The sequence below is a fragment of the Leopardus geoffroyi genome, chromosome E1, assembly GCF_018350155.1.
Source record: "Leopardus geoffroyi isolate Oge1 chromosome E1, O.geoffroyi_Oge1_pat1.0, whole genome shotgun sequence".
Lineage (NCBI taxonomy): Eukaryota > Metazoa > Chordata > Mammalia > Carnivora > Felidae > Leopardus > Leopardus geoffroyi.
In genome coordinates, this window is record NC_059330.1 from 28,208,584 (window position 1) to 28,231,185 (window position 22,602).

General features: G+C 39.8%; 1 protein-coding gene across 5 annotated transcripts in view; it reads left to right on the top strand.

Moving 5' to 3' along the window:
* Window positions 1–20,854, top strand: part of TEX14 (testis expressed 14, intercellular bridge forming factor) — a 121,331-nt gene extending 100,477 nt beyond the window's left edge. For 2 of the 5 annotated variants that reach the window (XM_045488216.1, XM_045488215.1), the window contains exons 21-32: window positions 147–228; window positions 3,245–3,307; window positions 3,818–3,945; window positions 4,857–5,062; window positions 6,106–6,202; window positions 7,606–7,680; window positions 10,380–10,457; window positions 11,191–11,290; window positions 15,953–16,045; window positions 18,326–18,435; window positions 19,682–19,733; window positions 20,192–20,854. In XM_045488216.1, the coding sequence (XP_045344172.1) occupies window positions 147–228; window positions 3,245–3,307; window positions 3,818–3,945; window positions 4,857–5,062; window positions 6,106–6,202; window positions 7,606–7,680; window positions 10,380–10,457; window positions 11,191–11,290; window positions 15,953–16,045; window positions 18,326–18,435; window positions 19,682–19,733; window positions 20,192–20,228 (1,121 nt within the window). In that variant the 3' untranslated portion in view covers window positions 20,229–20,854. Of the gene's footprint in view, window positions 1–146; window positions 229–3,244; window positions 3,308–3,817; window positions 3,946–4,856; window positions 5,063–6,105; window positions 6,203–7,605; window positions 7,681–10,379; window positions 10,458–11,190; window positions 11,291–15,952; window positions 16,046–18,325; window positions 18,436–18,728; window positions 18,806–19,681; window positions 19,734–20,191 lie in introns of all 5 variants that reach the window. The other 3 variants (XR_006714856.1, XM_045488219.1, XM_045488218.1) reach the window with 3 other exon arrangements.
* The last annotated feature ends 1,748 nt before the right edge of the window (window positions 20,855–22,602 follow it).

Consider the following 22,602-nt stretch of genomic DNA (forward strand, 5'->3'; position numbering starts at 1 on the left):
TCAATCCAAACCCAATTAGGAAGTACTTTGTTTATCCAGATTATTTCTCATTCTGAACCAGACCAAGGGAAATTCTAGAAAATGAAAACAATAATTTGAGTTGGTAAAAATTCAGTAAAAAAGATGCATTTACTTTGTTCTTTCAGGTGAAGAAAAGTTCCAAATGAGAAAAAGCCTTGGAAGGAATGCTGAGATTTTGACCAGGTCTCAATTCCAACCTATACGAATGTATGTGCTAGTATTTTAGTCACAGTTTCAGACTCACAGAAGTAACGTTAAATGTTGATAATGTCCCATATTTATATATTGCTTGTCTTCAAATATATTTGTCACCGCATTATAAAAATTTACTTTGGGGAATTTAACTTTCTTAGGACTTTTTCAGCAGGATTGTGAGGGATCGTGAAAAGGAGTCATTATCTGTATTCAGATCCTGACTCTGCCTTTCCTATCCCTATGACCTTGGTTAAGTTTCTCAACTCCTCTCTTCTATTTCCCCATTTATAAAATTAGGAATAAGAATCCTTATAACTCCTGGCATTCTTTGCAGAGGAATGAAGACTTACGTTCACATAAAAACATATACATGAGGGGCGCCTGTGTGGTTTAGTCCGTTGAGCTTCCGACTTCAGCCTAGGTCATGATCTCACCATTCCGGAATTCGAGCCCCACGTGGGGCTCTGTGCTGACAGCTCAGAGCCTGGAGCCTGTTTCAAATACTGTGTCTCCCTCTCTCTCTCTGCCCCTTCCCGACTTGAGCTCTGTCTTGGTCCCTCAAAAATAAATAAACATTTGAAAATTAAAAAAAAAAAAAAACACATACATGAATGTTTATAGCAACTTTATTTGTAATAGCCAAAAACTGGAAACCCAAACATTGTCTAACAAGTGAATGATTTAACAGACTGGTACATCCATACTATGGAATACTTCTCAGCAGTAAAAAAGAATGAACTATTGATACCTTCAACAACCTGGATAAATCTCCAGAGAATTGTGCTGGATGGAAAGCACAATCCCTCAAAGTTATTTACTATATGATTCCACTTATATGGCATTCTTGAAATGATAAGATTATAGAAATAAAGAACAAATGAGTGGTTTCCAGGGGATAGGGAAGAGGTAAGGAGTAGGAGGGAAGTAGACATGCCTATAAAAGGGGCAGCCTAAGGGGATCCCTGTGGTGGTAGAAATGTTCTGTATCTTGACTGTATCAGTGTTGATATCTTGGTTGTTCTGTAGATTTGCAAGATACTACCATTCAGGGAAACTTGGGTCAAGTGTGTTTCTTTAAACGTCATGTGAATATTCAGTTACCTCAAAATAAAAAGTTTAATTAAAAATACTAATAATAGAGGTAAAGTACCTGACACAACAACATTCATTTTACTTTCCCTCTCTCTAGGTCTCAATTTCCTTACCTATAATAATTACAGCTGGTGTTTCCTAAGTAACTACCATATTCAGCCCTGTGAGGCACATACTGGCATCTCCATTTTGCAAATAAGGAAAGCAAAGTTCTGAGAGTTTTAAGTATTTTTTCTAAGGTCGCAGTTAGTAAGTGGCTAACCGTAAGTTAGCAAATGGTTAGTAAGTGGTCAGGATAGGCTAGGTTATGCTATATAACAAACAACCTCCAGATTTTCATGGCTTAAAACAGCAAACATTTATTTTTTGCTCATGCTCCAAGTCCACCATGGGTTGGCCAGGAGTGTGCAGTGCTCTATTACCTTCTATCCAAGATCCAGGCTTAGGGAGACTCCATCCTTGTGCTTCCTTGATTGCTGAGGCAGGAAAGGGAACATGAGTTGTGCACTATCCTTAAGGTTTCTGCCCAAAGTGACTCACATCACTTTTGCTTATGCTTCACTGGTTAAAACAAGTGAGGTAGCCATTTATATAAATTAGGAGGGCCAAAAAGTGCTGTTGTACTTGTATACTTGAAAGGAGAAACAAATACTCTAGTGAACAGAATTAATAAAGTCATAACTCAATCCAAAACCCATGTTCTTTCCTTTGTACCTTTGGTCTCAGGATTGTTGCAAAGATTAAAAATATGAAAACATATGGAAGGATTTCGCATGGGAGCTTATAGTTTATATTTAGTGGATATTGAAATTGAATCCTACCTATTAAAGTAGAAAAAGGTCAAGTTTGTCTTCAGTATTCTTTTCTGGCCGTTTTTTGGCATAAGTCTTTCTTGGCCCCACCTGATGTTCCATGTAGGACGTTGTCTCACAGCTGATAAGGCCCCACCACTGTGCCCTTTGCTCCAGCCTCCATCCCCAGCAAATTTCCTGCGATCCATTGATTTCCTCAGGAACTTGCTCACTGTCATGTAGTATCATCAGCTGATTTCAGATGGGCTGAAAGGAGACTGAGGCCCAGAGTAAGGCCCAGACATGCCTGAAAACATATGGCTAATCAGTAGCAGAGCCAGGACCAGAACCAACTTCCAATTTTTTTTTTTTTAATTTTATTTTTTATTTTTTAAAATTTACATCCAAATTAGTTAGCATATAGTGCAACAATGATTTCAGGAGTAGATTCCTTAGTGCCTCTTACCCATTTAGCCCATCTGCCCTCCCACAACCCCTCCAATAACCCTGTTTGTTCTCCATATTTATGAGTCTCTTCTGTTTTGTCCCCCTCCCTGTTTTTATATTATTTTTGTTTCCCTTCCCTTATGTTTATCTGTTTTGTCTCTTAAAGTCCTCATACAAGTGAAATCATATGATTTTTGTCTTTTTCTGACTAATTTCACTTAGCATAATACCCTCCAGTTCTATCCACGTAGCTGCAAATGGCAAGATTTCATTCTTTTTGATTGTCGAGTAATACTTCATTGTATATATATACCACACCTTCTTTATCCATTCATCCATCAATGGACATTTGGCCTCTTTCCATACTTTGGCTATTGTTGATAGTGGTGCTATAAACATGGGGGTGCATATGTCCTTTCGAAACAGCACACCTGTATCCCCCTAGTATTTGCTACTAGGATAAATACCTAGTAGTGCAATTGCTGGGTCATAGGGTAGTTGTTTTTAGTTTTTTGAGGAACCTCCATACTGTTTTCCAGAGTGGCTGTACCAGCTTGCATTCCCACCAACTTTCTATTTTTGATTTAGCACCCTTTCTGCTGCTTCTTACACTGGGCTGACAAACTGGTCCATTGTACCAGGTTAGTGCACTCTACTGACTAGGGATTCATATAATTTTCTCATTTTCTCTCCTACAGTACTGAAGGTGAACAAGAGGAGACATTAAAGGAATCACCAAAGGAGCTGAAAGAGAAAGACATGTAGGGCCACCAAAGGGTTGCCTAAGGATGCTGTGTAAAGTCTTGGTTTTAGGGAAAAATGAGGAATTTCCTTATTTGTGGGAAAATATATTCCTCCCGTTTTTATTCATACATTTAATGTGAGCGTGTTTCTTCTTTCACCAAAAAGCTGTTAACGATATGATCTAAATTAATAGCATCTTACAATCAAGGAAATATGATGATGATGATGATGATATTAATAAGTTTATACTGGAGGTAAATGAAATCTGTTTTCCATGTAAATATACCTTCATCTATGGAAATAGTTTTATTTTTAGCTGCTGAGATATGTTTAAAGTTAGTACTCTTTTTAGGATATTCTCTGAGATTCTCTTTAGAGACCAGATATTCTAAGATAGTCTCTAATTCTGGTCTGCTGCCAAGTAAAGATTGTTGTCAAGAGCATCCTTAAAAAGCACCCCTCAGGAAAATATTGTTTGATTTTTCTAAACATCTTCTCCTAATTACTTTGTACTTTAAATTTCTTAGATCACTGACAGACATTCAAGACCTGTCTAGTATTTCCTATGAACGAGATGGTTCCTTTAAAGAAGTCTCATGCAAAACACCCAAAATAAACCATGCACCTACAAGTGTCAGCACTCCACTCAGCCCAGGTAATCACTGCGGGAGAAGTGTTTGGGGAGAAGAACTAACAGCCCCTGCTCCATTGGCTTTGGGAAGCCAGGCTGTGAGAAAAGACTGCCAGGTGTTTCCTCAGTGTAGAGGTGTCTCCTTAGCACCAAAGTTGAAGGGGATAATCCCATGGGGGGCCAGGTAGGGGTTGGTGGTGCTGGTTATAAGCAGCTCTAAAGAGTTTTTTTACTTTAGTGGTAGAGACAGGCAAATGCAAACTGTACTTTGTACTCTAGCACTACTTAAAACCTATCTTGTGCTTAAACACACAGTTTTTTTTTTTTATTAAACACTTCTTATTTTTAAATTTTTTAAATATATAATTTACTGTCAAGTTAGCTAACATACAGTGTATATACAGTGTGCTCTTGGTTTTTCAGGTAGATTCCTATGATTCATCACTTACATACAACACCCAGTGCTCATCCCACAAGTGTCCTAAATGCTCATCACCCATTTCCCCCCTTCCCCACCCCCCATCAACCCTCAGTTTGTTGTATTTAAGAGTCTCTTATGGTTTGCCTCCCTCTCTGTTTGAAACTAGTTTTTCTCCTTCCCTTCCCTCATGGTCTTCTGCTGAGTTTCTCAAGTTCCACATATGAGTAAACACACATAGTTTTGAGTCTTGCAACCTCAATGGCCAGCATCACATAGCCTCTCTCTGGTGTCCTTAGTTCCAGTATATTTGTGGTTCAAATAATCTCCCTTTCTTTGGATGGCCAAATTTAGAGACTGTCATTGTTTTTATACTTTGAGAAGCTATATCTCATATCTGTGATTATTTTAGTTATTAACAACTTGGAGAATCCCTGGTATAGATACATAGTTTTGTGGTTTTGTTTTTAAATAATGTAGAGGATTCAGAAACTAATTGCCCTCTTTTCTACAACAGGGTCAAGTTCTTCAGCTGCCAGTCGGTATAAAGACTGCCTTGAAAGTATCACATTTCAGATTAAAACAGGTTCTACCTCATGCTGGAACAGTCAGGAATCCATTCAAACTTCATCTGATAGATTTACAACTGTTCGAGAGAAAGCAAAGAGCCTAGATTCCTTTCTTACTTCCTCTGAAACTGCCCCTTCAAGACTGACCGATCTCGTAAGTATACTGATTCTGCTTTCCACACTCATGGAGTCAGCCCAAAGGCCTCAGGGATCCAAAGTGCCAAGATTTCTCCAAGTCCATTATACAAAGAAAGCAAGAAATAAATTGGATCTTCTCTGGGCTTCCCTGAGGTATCTTTCTGAGTCTGTATTCTAGGATAGATCCTAGGTTTTTGTGCCTTTTTTTGCCCCAGAGATAACATCTGGCAATTTCTCCAAAGAGCCAAATTGTCATAGCTTAGGATGCTGCCTTCACCTGCATTGTACTCTCTGTCTACCCACATCCTACTTACTTGAGGAGGCTTGGGTTCTGCTTCCTCTTTGATGCCTCCTCTGCTTAGTTCCCTGAGAGGTTTGATTGCTCTCTACCTTCTCTGAACTCCTGAACTAACAGTCTGCAATAAAAACACATAATTGTGTGCTACCTTTTCCTCCCCTCCTCCTTCTCCCCCTGCCGTCCTTCTTTCTTTTTCTCTTCTCTCTCCCTTATATTCCATATGTGTAGACTCTTCAAGAAAACTACAAATCCTTACTTGGCACTGTTCATTAAAAATGTTGACCATTCTATAGGCAGACTGATTACTTGCTTTGGCCCTTAATTAAAAATCAATTGTTATCTTCTTTGGGCATTTGACTCACAAAAGATTCACTCTAAAGTAGGGAGATAAAGAGTTTTATGCTTTCATTCAATAAATTGTTAACTGGGCAGGTTTTTAAGTGCCAGGTACCCTGCCAAGCCCTCTTCTAGGCACCAAATGTGAATAAGATAAACCTAGTCCCTGCCCCAGAGGAGCTCCCCACCTAGTGAGAAAGGCTGGCTAACACAATACAGAGGTAAGTACTGGGTGCTATGGAGGTAAAGACTGGGTGAGAAGGGATCCCAGAGGAGGGGACATTTGAAAGAGTTTGACTCAATCAACAAAACAAGTGGCTTATTCCATCAATGAAACACAGGCTTAATCTTGGAAATGATTGAACTGCATTTGCCTTTTGAGCTCAGTACGTGTGTCAATTACCATGTTTACATCTTACTTATAGAAAAGATTGCCTGCATTTACTGGGGCCGGTTCCTCCAGCATTGCTAAGTCACCTGACACATCATCCCATGCCACCCAGAGAAGGAGCCTGCAGAAAGGTACCCTGTGTTTAATATGAAAATACAACCAAAATGCAAAATAATAGTAAGCCAATTTAAGGGAACTTCAGTCTCATCGTTGATGCTACATTAAATTCAAACAAAAATGCTATTTTCCATCTGATTATAGAAGTAAAATATACTCATTAAACTTGGAGAATAAAAAGAGCTTTAAAAGAAAACTATCATTTAATTCTACCACCATTTTTTAACCTCTTGTACTATTCAGTACATAGTTTTTCTTTTTAAAATTAAAAAAAAAATTTTATTTTTAGAGAGAGAGAGCATGCAAGTGGGGGAGAGGAGGAGAGGGGGAGAGAAAGAGAATCTTAAGCAGTGTGGAGCCTGATGACGGGCTTGATCCCACGACCCTGGGATCATGACCTGAGCTGAAATCAAGAATCTGATGCTCAACCAGCTGAGCCACCCAGGTGCCCCCATTTTTTTTAAAGTAAACTGTGCCCAATGTAGGGCTCGAACTCACAACCCTGAGATCAAGAGTTTCAGGCTCTGCCTACTGAGCCAGCCAGGCACTCTCTCTTTCATATTTCTAGAAATGTACAAAAATGTATGTATTTTTAGCATAGTTGATATCATATTGTGTATTATCTCCGGTCTATTTTTTTTCTTTTGATGCTGTGTTTTGAGGATCTCCCCTTAGTGAAAATTATTTGTTAAATATATGTAATGGCTTCATAATAGTCCGTTCTACATATGTTGCTTAACTATGCCATTATGTTGAAGATTTATATTGTTTTCTAATTTTTGTTCTTTGTATAAAAATCTTTGTACCTCTGATCCCTTTTTTAGGATAGATTCTTAGGAGATGGTTTTCAGATCAAAGGATATGAGAATGTTAACAACTCTTGAGGCATATTGCCTTTGCTATATTAATTTTAATGTCTTATGTTTTGGTACAATTCTTGGATTTTGTGAATTAAGCTGAGGGGTTTTATTTAAGGTTATAAGGAGGGGAAGGCCCAAAGAGTGGTTGTTCTTATATCCCCTGGCCTGATAACCTATAAAAGACCTTCCATTTTATTTTTTATTCATTTTGACTGGCCCAGACTGTATCCCTCCAGGAGCCCTATGCCAGATTAGGCCCCCAGTGTCTTAGTAAGAATTTATACTTCCCCTACCCTAAATATCTTTGGGAGGGAGGGACACAGATCAAGAAATACTGGGATAAGGGGTAAAGCAGGAAAGGATTTGGAGTAAAAAGGGGAGTAAATCCATTCACATGTTAGGAGGTCTCAACTAGAACTGCTAATGTAAGAGGCTGTCTTCCTGCCTCAGTTTGTTTCATTGCTGAGAAGTCCTATGTCAAATCCATGTGGAAGCCTGGAAAATCCAGTTCAGGGTCAGAAAGGTGTTAAGCCATTTTTCTCTTTATGTTTTTTAAGCATTAGTAGAAGCCATTTCACAGCATCATGTTGATGAGCTACCACCACCATCTCAGGAGCTGCTTGACGAAATTGGTAAGGGATGTTCAATACAGAATGTACTCCATGGCCCTGTTAGTTGTGGTCACTGACCACAATATAGTTCTTTGTCTCAGGTGTAGGTACTAGTACAAATGGCCCTAATAAGAAGGTCTAATTGAATGAACAATTCAGGAAGGAGCAGTTTCCCAATAAAGTGGGCCTCACATTACTACTGAAACCTGGCTAGGATATTAGCCTGTGTCTGTTGTCATTTTGTTACTTTAAAGGGCCTATGGTAATGATTCTAAGAAGAATAACAATATTTAAGTGGTTTATTATGATGAAATTGTTTTATTAAAGGAATATTTCACCTCCTTTTTGAACCAAACCAGCTATACCTTGGAGGCCTGAAGTCTGGCTGCTAAGGTTGAGACATCCTGTACTTTCAGTTTTGCCATTAGCAGGAGGTATTAGAGGTATTGGCATCATGGATGAATCACCTTCTCAGGGGCAGAGATGTCAGTGGCACAAGACGTAATGAGACCAGAATTTTCCATCTCAGGCAGAGACCCAGCTATACCAGCTCAATTTTACTTGTAGCTGGATTGGCTGGCCCTGCCCAGCTGAGCCAGTGCTGAAAGTACATGGAGGCATTGGGCCAGGTGGTTTCTCACTTGAAGAGTGAGAAGAGACGTGATTGTTCTCTCCTTGACAGCCTGGTTGACCAGCTTCTTACTCTGAAAGGATGCATCTTGGCAGACCTCTCACAGTCCAGTTCTTGGTATGGGGCCTCTAGAGAATTTCCCGATATGCACCAGCTATTTTTCAGGGTCTCTGAGGTTTTGTGTCTCATCAGGAAGAAGGAGGTAAATGAGGACTTATGTGGTCTGACTCAATGGACAGCTACCATCTAGGCTATCACAACCCCCAGCCCCTGATTATTGGTCTGATGAACTAGGGTGGAGCCAGTCAGAGCTGCCAGACCTTCCTTTTTTCTTTTTCTGTACTCATAGGCCCCTTCACCTCATCACACCTCTTCCCCAAAGCCACAGGGTCATAGGGTTGTTGGGTCAGGCTCTTAGGTTGCCTACCCCTTAGGGCTTTCCTTCTCTAGAATGCCCCAAGGAGTCCTTGCAAATTCTTTCTCTCCAGTTGTTTTTCTTAGTACAGTAATAGAACTGCTGCTTATAAGAGTAGAGGTCACCCACACATGTCCGGCTCAGATAGATTCTCAGTGTCATTTTTCTTTTGTCATGACTTAAGGCAGTATTTGTAGGCTCCTTTGCAGTTTGACCTTAGTGATACTTTTCTTCTGGATCCTGCTGTCTTCTCTCTTAGTCACCATATAGACTCCCGCATTTCAGCAGCTGTTAGCAGCCTTCCTCCTAGGTTCCAGCCTCATGGCACAGCTGTACCCCAACACACTCTGCAGAAACCTTTTCTCATTTTACTCATGGGAATTATCTGGACCAGGTTTCTAGGTGATGTCTGTACTTTGACACAGGTCAGTAATTTCCCAGAAAGACAAAATTGAGAGGTCACTTGGGTAGTTTCTTCTAATAATGGGCACTCCCACCTGATTATTATAAATCATCATTCCATTGTTTCACCTCAAGAGAGCTTTGGAGAGTGACCTGGTGCTGACACCTGTGCTCTTTTGGAGGGCCCACATCCACAGCTCTAGGCTTCTGACAAGGGCCTAACAGGGAGGATCCTCTCGAACTCTAGGATATAGGTGATCTTTTAAGATTAATAAAGGACTATCTTTAACAAGGATAAAAATGAATTTTTTTATTTCAAGTTATTTCAAGTGATCAAATGGGGGCCCCTTGATGCCCAGGAGCTGCCAGGAAAGGCCTGCTTCCTGACCTGCAGGAAGAGAGACCCCTGTGCCTGCACACAACAGGGCTGCACCAGGGAGTCCAGGGTCCCTGTGTGTGCCGCCTCGCAGCTGTCTCACTGCTCTGCTGTAGGGAGCACTTGAAGGATACTGTGCAGCCACAAATGCAAAGCAGTATGCAGTTTGGCAGATGCTTGTCTTGGTGTAATGGTCAGTTCTTTAGGAAATGGAAATTATTTTCTTTGCCTTCTATCTTTTCATAAACTAAGTAAAAAAATAGGAAATATAGGCCACAGAGATGGGGGAAATTGGAACCTGCTTTGATGTGTTACAAACTTGACAGAGTACAAAATAAAGATTAACAGCATAAATCTTAGAGCTGGACATCCTGGGTTCAGATCCCATCTCTGCTTCTTATGCTGTGTGTGATTCCAGGCTAGGTCCTCAACCTTTCTTTACCTTCATTTCCTCATCTGCTCAACAGGAATGACAATCACACGATGAGTCTTGTAAGGTTGTTATGAAGATTGTGAACATGAATCTTGAATGAATGTGTGTAAGTTAAAAACAGTAACTGCCACCTAGGGCTTTGCAAGTGTTACCTATCATTGTTATCATTATTATTTTTATTTTTAGTGTTGGATAGAATTGAATGCTCTAGACCAGTGGTTCTCAAAGGTTATCAGCTGTCAGAATCACCAGGAGGGCTTATAAAATATGATTGATGGTCCCTACCCCCAGAGTTTCTGCCTCAGTAGGTCAGGGATGAGGTCTAAGACTTTGCATATCTAAGTACTGAGTATACTGAGGCTGCTGATCCAAGGACCACCCTTTGAGAACCACTGCCCTAGAGAATGGTATGACATCTGAAGGAAGAAATAAGTTGTCTTTTGCTTTTGTATTATTGTGACAGAGCACTTGAAGCGACAGCAGGCCTCATCCACAGTGTTGCGGGAGAACACAGCAAGTTATCTGGGTGTCACTGTAAATGGTAAGCCAGCTGCCCAGACCCTTTTCATCAGGTCCTTGCTATAACACTGCCCTTGGCAGCACAATGGTACATGTGGGACACTGTGGGCATTGAGGTCAGGCACAATTCCACCTCATTAAGCTGTTTAATGTCTCCGAGCCTCTGTCATCCTCATCTGTAAAATGGGGATGATAATTCTTACCTCCTGGTTTACACAATAGCTCTATGAACAGTGTCTGGTACATTGTAAGATACTGAACAAACTTTCCCTTCATAGGACCATTGGCAGGATGAAATGAGACAGTATTGTAAAATGCCTGGCATACATTAAAGGGTACTAACTACCTTTCCCCACCCAAATTCTTTCCTTGGGGCTCCAACCTAGAAACATTTACAGGTGAGCATAGGGTGGTCACCCAAAGTGAATCAGTGCAATTTGTTTTCAGGGTGTCTTGGCTCCTCTTTTATGTGCCCTCTCTTTCCTCTGCTTTTTCTGTCTCTCTTGAGTCTTGGCACAGGTAAGGTTTCCTATTGCTTCATCTGGCACCAGAGAGCTCCCAAGACCCCAGAAGCAGCTTCTGTGAATGCAGGCACCCTGCAGACTGCCACCTGGCCCCTGCTCTCCTGGGAAGAAGTAGTGCAATATATACTTCAGGGACCACTGATTAGCTTTAATTTTTCGCACTCCGTTTCAAGGCAGGCTTTCTCAATTTGTTGTTGTTCTAATAAAGTTAAGTCTTTCAACCATTTTTAGATCAAAGGCACTTAGAAGAACAAGAAACTAACAGTAAAAAAGAAGATAGCAGTATGCTCTGGACCAAAGAAACTCAGGATCTAGAAGAGGACACAGAGAGGTAACAGAAAAAGCTGGGCTTCTAAAAGGATTTAATAAACTGTATTAGTGTGTTCATTTTTCTTCCAATATTGACAAATAAGAATGGGGAAAAAAGGTCTTTCTTCCTACTAGCCTGATAGCCCCTATTCCTAAAGGTTTTTTGTTTTTAGTTGTAATTGTGATAAAATACACATAAACATAAAATTTTCAAGTGTACAGTTCACTAGTGTTAAGTATATTAACGTTGTTGTGCAACCGATCTCCTGAACTTTTTCATCTTACAATACTGAAATTCTATGCCCATTAAAAACCAACTGCTCCCTTTCCTCAGTTCTAGCAACCACTATTCTGCTTTCTGACTACTCCTGATACCTCACATAACTGAAATCATACAGTATTTGACTTTTTGTAGCTGGTTTACTTCACTTAACATACTGTCCTCAGGGTTCATCCATGCAACATGGTCAGAATTTCCTTCTTTTTAAATTTAATTTTTTAAATTTACATTCAAGTTAGTTAGCATATAGTGCAACAGTGATTTCAGGACTAGATTCCTTAATGCCCATTTAGCCCATCCCCCCTCCCACAACCCCTCCATTAGTCCTCTGTTTGTTCTCCACATTTAAGAGTCTCTTATGTTTTGTTCCCCTCCCTGTTTTATATTATTGTTGCTTCCTTTCCCTTATGTTCATCTGTTCTGTGTCTTAAAGTCCTCATATGAGTGAAGTCATATGATATTTGTCTTTGACTGACTAATTTCACTTAGCATAATACCCTCTAGTTCCATCCACGTAGTTGCAAATGGCAAGAATTCATTCTTTTTGATTGCCAAGTAATACTCCATTGTACAGATATACCACATCTTCTTTTTCCATTCATCAGTTGATGGACATTTGGGCTCTTTCCATATTTTGCCTATTGTTGATAGTGCTTCTATAAACATTGGGGTGCATGTGCCCCTTTGAGACAGCATACCTGTATCCCTTGGATAAATACCTAGTAGTGCAATTGCTGGGTTGTAGGATAGTTCTATTTTTAATTTTTTGAGGAAACTCCATACTGTTTTCCAGAGTGGCTGCACCAGTTTGCATTTCCACCAGCAGTGCAAAAGAGATCCTCTTTCTCCACATCCTCACCTGAGTTGTTAATGTTAACCATTCTGACAGGTGTGAGGTGGTATCTCATTGTGGTTTTGATTTGTATTTCCCTGATGAGTGATGTTGAGCACTTTTTTATGTGTTGGTTTGCCATCTGGATGTCTTCTTTGGAGAAGTGTCTATTAATGTCTTTTGCCCATTTCTTCACTGGATTATTTGTTTTTTGGGTGTTGAGTTAGAGAAATTCTTTATAGATTTTGGATACTAGCCCTTTATCTGATATTTCGTTTGCAAATATCTTCTCCCATTCCATCAGTTGCCTTTTAGTTTTGCTGATTGTTTCCTTCGCTGTGCAGAAGCTTTTTATTTTGATGAGGTCCCAATAGTTCATTTTGCTTTTGTTTCCCTTGCCTCTGGAGATGTGTTGAGTAAGAAGTTGCTGCAGCCAACGGAATTTCCTTCTTTATTTGTATTTGAGAGAGAGAGCGAGTGCGTGTGTGTGTGCGTGTGCGTGTGTGTGTGTGTGTGTGTGTGTGTGTGTGTGTGTGAGAGAGCAGGGAGGGGCAGAGAGGTAGCCGGAGACACAGAGTCTGAAGCAGGCTCCAGGCTCTGAGCTGTCGGCACAGAGCCTAATGTGGGGCTTGAACTCACAAACTGAGATCATGACCTGAGCTGAAGTCATACACTCAACCAACTGAGCCACCCAGGCACCCCAAGAATTTCCTTCTTTTTTAAGGCTGAATTACAGTGTGTGTGTGTGTGTGTGCGTGTGTGTGTGTGTGTGTGTGTGTGTGTGTGTCTGTGTGTGTGTGTATCAAATTTTGTTTATCTGTTCATTTATTGGTAGACACTGGGTTGCTTTTACCTTTTTGCCTACTGTGAATAATACTGCTAGAATATGGGTATACAATATTTCTCCTGGACATCCTGCTTTCATTTATTTTGGATATGTAACCTGATGTGGTAATGCTGGATCATATGGTAAATCTATTTTTAATTTTTTGAGGAAATACCATACTGTTTTCCACAGCAGCTGCACCATTTTACATTCCTACCAACAGTGCACAAGGGCTCCAATTTCTTTACATCCTTGCCAGTACTTGTTATTTTCTGTTTTTTTGATAGTACCCATTCTAATGGAACAAGTATGAGGTGATATCTCATTGTGGTTTTGATTTGCATTTCCCTAATTAAGAGTGATGTTGAGCATCTTTTCATATGCCTCCATGGCCATTTGGCAGGCAAGAATTCTACCACTGAACCACCAGTTCTCCAGGTATCCATGGCCATTTGTATATTTTCTCTGGAGAAGTAACTATTCAAGTCCTTTACCCATTTTTTAATATTTTTTTCTTGTCAAGTTGTTTTTTGTTTTTGTTTTTCATTTTGTAAGGCAGACACAGGCTTCAGCTTCTTTCAAGACGTTTTATTATTTTTTAAATTTTTTAAAAATATTTTTAAATTATTTATTTATTTATTTTTGAGAGATACAGAGTGAGTGGGGGAGGGGCAGAGAGAGAATCCCAAGCAGGCTCTGCACTGTCAGCACAGAACCTGATGTGGGGCTGGAACTCACAAACCGTGAAATCACGACCTGAGCTAAAGTTGGAGGCTTAACCAACTGAACTACCCAGGCACCTCTAAAAGTATTTTTATATTTATTTTGAGAGAGAAAGAGAGAGAGAGAGTGTATGTGTGTGTGAGAGAGTGAGTGAGCATGAGTGGGGGAGGGGCAGAGAGAGAATACCAAGCAGGCTCTGTGCTCACAGTGCAGATGAGGCTGACATTGGGCTTGATCCCACCAACCATGAGATCATGACCTGGACCAAAATCAAGAGTCCAATGCTTAACTGACTGAGCTACCCAGGTGCCTCCAAACATTTTAATTAAAGGCCTTGGAAGAGAAGTTTTAGATCTTTGTGGCCAGATAAGAGAAAATGGGGGCAGCCATCCAGACAATTCAGTCTGAAAACACAAGGTTGCCTCAAGAAACCCGATTCTGTTCCCAATTCACTTCAGCTCACCTCCTGTGCCTCCTGACTTCTCTTACCTTGCCCTAACCATCATTCAGGGCCAGGACTGGCATGAAGCGAGTGAGACACTCCTTGGGCACAAAATTAAAGGAGACACCAAAAAATTCAGAGTCAAGATAAATTGTTTGAATACATTATTTTAAAAAATAAAAACTGATGCCAAGAAATCAATGATGAGCAAAGTATTTAAATTTTGTTGAAGAAAAAGAGGATCTGAACTTGTCCTTGCAACACTTGCCTTATTCTAATCCTGGTCCTGTGGATCCTTAGGGTAGCCCTGCAGAATTCTTTCAACTGCAAATGATGGATAACTCTACCTTCATGCTTAAATGAGTTTGTCTCACACAGGAGGCAGTCCCACAGGTTGGCAGGTCATGCCTGGTGTAGCAGCTCAGTGATGCCACCAGGGACTTAGACTCTTTGGATATTCCTGCTCTGCTACATTACTATGTTGGCTTTTATTTTCAGACTTGTCACCTCCTGGTTTCAGGATCGCTGCTATCTACACACCAGGCAGGTGGGGAAAAGGAATATTCTGACTCTGCCCCTTTTTTTTATCTGGAAAGCAGAAACTTTCCCAGAAGCCCTCCCCAGCAGATGCCCACTTATATTACACTGGCCAAATGTGATGCATGACCACCCTCATTTGCAAGGGAGACTAGAAATTGAGGTTTTAGCTTTTCAGCTGCTATAGAAGAGGAAGGGAAGGAAGAAGAGTGCTACGAATAACTTTTAGGTAGTGAATCTAGTTCCTGCCCCACTCTTTAAAGGCTAAATTATTCTCTATGAGGAAGAAAAAGAAAGAGACCTGGAAGGGAAAGTTTGGGAGGTGGAAGAGGAGATGAGCCCTGGGACCTGCAAGGAAGGTCCTGGGGAGACAGAAAAGACAAGGGCAAAGGGAGAGGAAGAGAAATACATTTTAAAAGTTTTAGAAATCTTTTTATCTATAATGTATGATGTAACTCCAGTCCTCCCATCTCCTCAAAACACCTTCAGTAAAAATCTACATCATTATTCAAGCCAAGGAAGATTAGCTCAAGAAGGCCGAGTTAAACTTGGTTGTATAAAGTACTTTACATGTGATCAAAAGTTAGCTACTATTATTATTTTCCAAAAGGGCTGGCTGTGCTGGACATAGATAGATGCCCAGAGTGGGACTTTTCAAGCCTTCTGAAAACACTGTGCATCCTTTAGCTTCAGAGGCAGTTCTTCATTCAAAAAACTTATAGGAATGAGTGTACAGTTCTAGCCCAGGGTGGAAATTAACTTAATGGCCTAGAGTTGAGACTGAGTCTGGCATTGGACTTTGGGAGGTGGCTATTCTCATGGGTGCTGAGGCTTTTTATTAAGAAGCTAAAGAAGAGTTTTTGGTGTGCATCTAAATTGTATGTAAGTGACCTCTGCAACTGTAAATACAATCTCACCTAGCTATCATTTTCTTATCTGTACAGTGAAAACACACGTTTTAAGGTCCTTTCCCACTCTAAAACACTGTACCTCCTTGTCATGGGATAAGAATTGTCTCAGTTCTCTTCACTTGTCCTTGGACAGAGCTCACTCTACTCTTGATGAGGACCTAGAAAGATGGCTACAGCCACCTGAGGACAGCACGGAGCTACAGGATCTCCCCGGAGGCTCTACAAGGTTATTGTTTTCCATCAGGGGGTCATTTTCTTTTTTGTCAAGAAGGAGGACTAGATTTTAGTCTTTAAAAAAAAAAAATACCTTGACTCTTTGGAGAATGAGTGTTTGTAGATAAGCCAGCCTTGACTCCTGTCTGCCCCTCTTCCTCCACACACAGTGCTCAAGATACTGATTAGCAGATTGATATCAGTATACACAGAGGCCTCTAAGATTGCTATACCTTGGCCTTGTCACCTTCAACATTTTCATCAGCCATTTGAATTAAATCAGAAAAGGCACGCTTATCAAATTTTTAGGTAACACAAATCTAAGAATGAATACTAATGTGATAGGTGATAGACTGGATTCAAAATGGCCTTGACAAGTGGAAATGTTAAATGCTTCCAAAAGATGAAAGTGAGCATTCAGATGTGTAGAATGCAAGGGATCTGACCTAATGGAGAATTTTTGACTGGAATCTCCTCACTGGTTTTATTGAAGGTAGGAAGTATGTCGTTTTATTTTTATATGCTCAGCACTTAGCATGCATTTTGAGACATGGTAAGAATTCAAAAAATTTTTCTTGAAGAAGGCATAAATAGCGACTCCATGAGGCCTCATTGATGCAGTTGCTAAAATGGTCAATGCAGCATTAATGCTGAACAAACAACAGCGTCTTGCCCAGGCCAAGGTGATGTCTCATGCTAAAGAGAGGACTTGTAGGACACAGTGTGGGGTTACTTTCTGGGCAAAATATTTTATTACTTTTTAAAATTATTTATTTATTTATTTTGAGAGAGAGTGAGGGAGAGGGGCAGAGAGAGAGAGAGAATGAGAATATCCCAAGCAGGCTTCGCACTGTCAGTGCAGAGTCTGGGTGCAATATTTTTTTTTATTTTATTTTATTTTATTTTATTTTATTTTATTTTATTATTTTATTTTATTTTATTTTATTTATTTTGTTTTGTTTGTTTTATTTTAAAGATATAAGCTTGTTTTTTTTAAAGTGTATCTATTTTGAGAAAGAGAGAGCAGGGGAAGGGCAGAAAGAGAATCTCAAGCAGGCTCCACACTGTCAGCACAGAGCCAGATGTGCTGAAGCTCACGAACTGTGAGATCATGACCTGAGCCGAAATCAAGAGTCAGATGCTTAACTGACTGAGCCACTCAGGTGCCCCTGGGTGCCGTATTTTAAAAGCGATGTTGACAAACAGAAGAGGGTGGCCATCGAATAGTCAGAGGTCTGAAAACCATATCATGTGAGAATAGCTGAAGGAGTTGGGGAGGCTCAGCTGGAGAAGTGCAGGTGGAGTGGAGAATATTTGATAGTTACCCTCAAATACCTGAAATGTAAAGTTAAGAGAGTCAGCTTACTCTCTTCTGCCCCAAAGGGCAGAGCTAGTGACTAGAAACTGCAGTTAGAGATTTTATCCAGTAAAGCACATGCTTTTTAATAGCTATTGCTATCTGATAGAAAAAGCGGGTGCCTTTACAGTTTATCAACAGCTCCTCCCACTCAAGCACAGGCTAGACAATTCTGGTTCTGGGCATTTGGACAGAGGTGGAAGAGAACCTGAAGTCTTCCTCCAATTCTAGAACCTATGATTCTATTAGAGGTTAGGAGGGAAAAAAATCATTTTTGCTTTAGGTGGATTTATTTTCTCTCTTGTTTTACATATTTTGTTTTGAATATTTTGTAAATGAAAAAAGAATAAAAATCCCTGTACAGTGTCAAATTGGTTCAGCCAGCATCTGTTGAGTGCTGACAACCAAGTGCTGTGCTGCAGGAGCAGAGGAGTGGGATGTCTCTGCCCTTCAGGAGCTTACACTTGAGCAGGGGAGATGATTTCTGCTTACTAGTGTGGCAAATATGGTCTTAAATTGTTAGATACTTCAATCAGAGATACTTGAGCGTTTCAGGAAATGAAGTAAGGTAATAAAATAAATGGTGGTTACAAAAAAGGGCACCAATTACAACATAAGTGAAATGCTTTTGTTGGGAAGGGAGGTAGATAATATAGCCTAGAGGTTGATAGAGTCTGAATCAGACTGCCTGGGTCAGATCCCAGATCCAGGATTCCTGAGGCACATAACTTCTGTGTACCTCAGTTTCCTTATTACTTGCTGGGAATGGTAATGGTAACTATATAGTTGTGATAAGAATTAAATGGCTTACTGTACATTATAGCACATGTGCCAATGCCTGGCCATTAGTGCTAGCTATTATGTTTCCTTTGGAGTAGTCCTGTTACCCTGGCCATTGTGCATATGGTTTGATGCCCCAAATCATTGTCTTTGAAGGGAGGCAAATACCAAGGATCAAGAAGTTGGTGAAAAGAAGAGAAAAGGGGAAGAAAGCTTCAAGTCAGAGAGAAGGAAATCAGACAGCTTTTTAGGCAATTCTGAAGAAGGTATGAATGAATGGTTGTTTATAATGTAACCTGGAGTCCTTGGGCTATGATGAGCATCAGAGTTATTTAGAAATATTTCCCAGATGCTATACATAATCCTTCTATGCTTTCCTCCTGTAGTTCAGCCCAGGTTTTCTGTTAATTGCCAGTTACACCTTAATCACAAAACAGTAACATCCAATTTTATTTCTAAAGCAAGCCTTTGGCCAATCTCATCATCTTGTCTTGCACATTGTCTAGAAAGATGTTTTGCTTCTAATTGTCTAATGTCTTCAAAAGAGTTCTAAATTTAGCTCACACAGAGGCTGCAGAATCTGAGAAGGAATTATAAACTGTGGAATTTAAGTGGAATCTACAAGTAATGTGAAAGGTATAAATTGATCTTAATTTCAAAACTATTTTGATAGAGCTTTAGGCACCATTCACAAATGACACCCTCCTATATTTATGTTCCTCCTACTTAAGAAGTTAGAGATACTGATTTTTTCAGAACACCTGGAATCCCTTTCATTCCTTCGCCAGTTCATTCTTATTCTCCTTTCTCTGCCCTATTTTGTGCTTTGTGAACTATCTCCTGGGCTTTCTGGCCAGCAGGCTTCCTGTTGGCCAGTGGGAAGAGGGCAGAGGAGTGGTTGGGTATTACTTCCCCTACCTGCCTACTTCAGCACCTTATCTCTGGATAGAAGTGGTGTCCCTTCACCAGCACAGCTTCTGTAAGGCAGCCTGTCCTCAGTTCCAGCTCTCACTGGGTTCCAGTAACTGTTCTGCCCTAGCTCCACCCTAGTCCCTTTTGACTTAGCATTGATAATGGCTTGCCACTGCTGCTAGTCACTGGGTGCCTTGCCATCCTTTGTTTGCTCCCTTAACTCTGACTATACCTATGTAAGTAGTCACTTCATTAAAGGGCCTGAGAGTGTATTCTTTTTCCTCTGGGACCCTGGACGGGCACAGGACCCAGAGTGTGTAAGCATTTAGCTAGTGTTGAATTCACTGAGAACATAATGCAGAGACTTTGTGAATTAACATCATTAGTATCCATTGCTGTGACAGGGAGTTGCAGAATGTTAGGTGGGGAAGCCCATTAACTATTTTTGGAAAGATTCTGTCTCTAGCAGAAAACAACTATTACCAGTAAAACAGTCCACCCTAAACTAGAGAGAGAGCACTAAAGCAATTTCTGGATCCTGGCACCTTTAGACCCAGAAAGTAACCTGGTTGTGTTTTCTTCTTTCTATATTTCATCAAGAGGAACTAAAACCCTGTTTTTGGAAGCGACTAGGTTGGTCTGAACCATCCAGGTAATGAGTTGGCATATGTTTGTAGGTCCAAGTTCACTGTCTCTAGACCACATGAACAGGCTTTAAACATTTATCAGCATGTAAATAAACATTAATGTTAAAGTTATTGATAAAGTTGTTTGAATGATAATTAATTCAAAGTTGCTCAGTTTTTTATGTGTTAATGTTTACAGCTAATTAAAATACAAGGTGAAATTAATGCCAGATTTGATTAAGTCATCAGTAGAGTCAGCACAAGAACAGTTTTGGACAGAGGGAGGACAGGATGATGCTATCAATTGCTTTGTAGTCATTGTACGTTCCCATGACATACTAATTGATTATCCCCCTTGACTATAAAGATCAAAATCCCTTCCCTTGAACTCAGTTGAATAGAAGGAAACTGTTGTTTGTGTCTTTAAAAAACATAGATACTCACTTGAAACTCTTTTTTTTGTGTGTGTTTAAAAAATACACAGAATAATCGTGCTGGATCAGAGTGACTTGTCAGACTGATGGGAGTTGGATCGTACATGAACTCCTGGCCTGAGTTTGAGCATCCTGCTTGTGAGCTCCCGTCTCTCCTCATCTGCTTCAGTCACCATCAGGGCAGTGATTCTGTAGCTCACACTTTGTTCAGCTGCCACAATAGACAGAATGGCTGGCCCTGTCTGCACCGCACTTAACCATCTGTTTTCAGTTCAGATTTCTGAAAAGTGAAAGGTAGCTTTTATTGTAAAATTTTCTCATTGTTCCCAGAATGGCTTTGGTTTTGGTTTTGTTGGTACAGATTTTTGAAAACTTTAATTCCTGTTATATAATAAAATGTTTACCTTTAATACCATTTAGGTTTTAGCTGTGTAAGATATTTCTGTGTTTTAGTTATTGGGAGAGGAACTGCCACCCAAAGAGGCTTCAATATCTGTTATAAAGTTTGACAGATAAGCAATGACTGCTACCACCTCTCATATAAGCCAGCACCAGTCATCCATATTTTAGAACAGAAATACTGCCCTCCTCTTGGCCAGGATTGTCATATTCCCATTCCAGCTAGAATTTACTTACATGATGAAAGTACAGGTCGGAGTAAAAGTCCAAGATATTTTGAACCCTTTAAAGTGAATAAACATCATTTCTGAGTATTTTGGATTGTATACCTCACATCATTTGTGTCTTAGAGGAGTGAAATTGTGGGAAGATGAAGATCACAATGTTTTCTCTAATTTAGCCTCTAGTGACTCCTGGGCAGATGCATACATGTGTCTGGCATGGTATTTAGAGGATTGATATACCTTCATCTGCCTCAAGTTTGGAGCTTTTACATGTGAATAAAAACCTTTTCTTAGAAGTTATGTGCTGTTGTGCAGTACTAGCCAGCTACCAGCTAACATTTTATTCTTAACAAGTGAATGATAGGTCTTTTGTTTGTGAAAACTGGATAGTTCCTGTTGAGGATGGTCATATCATACAGTTTTTATTAGCACCCCAGAATTCTACCCTGCACAAATAAAATAGGAAGGTACAAATCTATTTGACTACTTTGAAACAAGGAAACAGTTGCTTGCCACTGTAACCAGAGCAAAACCAAAGCAAATTACTTTACAAATAATACTGTGTATAAGAAACTTGGGGGGATACGGAGACTTGTAATACATGGTCCTTCCTCTCAAAAACTTTTAATTGGTGCAACAAAACCAACATACATAAAAATGTAAGGACTTTGTGTCCAGGACCCACAGGAAAAAAAATGTATGGAGTGATAGACATATCATGTTAAATAGTGAGTTGTGATATTACAGCATTATCTATTAGTATTCATAAAGGCTACAAGTCCTACATAAACTCTCACTGATGTGGTTTATAATCACTAATATTGGCCAACATTAACAATAATAATGTTGGTAGATAATGTTTATTGGTTATGGAGTAACTGTTAGGTGCCAGGGTTCCATGATCTGCCCAAGACCATACTGGAGCAAACATGTTTGTATACTTCACAGTAAAACAGAATAGCTTTCCCTGAGGCTGTAGTTCAAGAGTGCCCTGCGCACTCTTGGAAGTGAACCAAGAGCAAATTTAAGTTAAAACTGATGGTGATATATCCTTTATGAACTTAGTCCCCATCCTCACATCTGTCCGGTGGGTTTGGTGCTGAGTTTTTAGAGTATACGGAGTCCTTCACTTTTCCTCAATATGTGGAAACACAATAAATACATAAACGGTTCTAGACACATAGTAGATGGCTAATAAATTATTGTTGGCTCACTATTGAATGGAATTTTCCCCTTGGAAAATTTGATTATTAGAAATTTCCAGATTAGATTTTAGTTGCTGTTGTTGTTGTTATTGTTTTCAAATACATAGCTTTTGGCCCTTTTCTGGATGCTAATAGTACTGTTTTATAGGTTGCTATTAGAAGGGTGTTTTAGTTGTGCCTGGCTGCCTCACTCAGAGGAGCATGTAACTTGATCTCATGCCCTATGTTCAAGCCCTATGTTTGGTGTAGAGATTACTTAAATAAATAAACTTAAAAAAAAAAAAAAAAAGAATTGGGTTTTAGAGATGTGCCTCCCAAGAACTTAGAAAAAAGTTGGTCCTCTGGGAGTTATATAAGTAAAAATCCAGTGTCCCACTGAATATGATTAATTGTATAGTGGAGTAAAATTAAAGGACTTTCTATAGATGTGTGACTTAACAGATATTTGGAAATAATATTGAAAAAATAGAGTAAGGAGGAGGGATGTGTTCTACCAGATGTGAAAGCATAGCAGAAGGCTGCAATAATTAACAGAATATGGTATTGACATCAGAATGGAAACCTGATCCTTTAGTTCCATCTCCACCCCTTTCAGTTGTTGTCATGAAATCACATCTTTATGTAAAGTGTGGC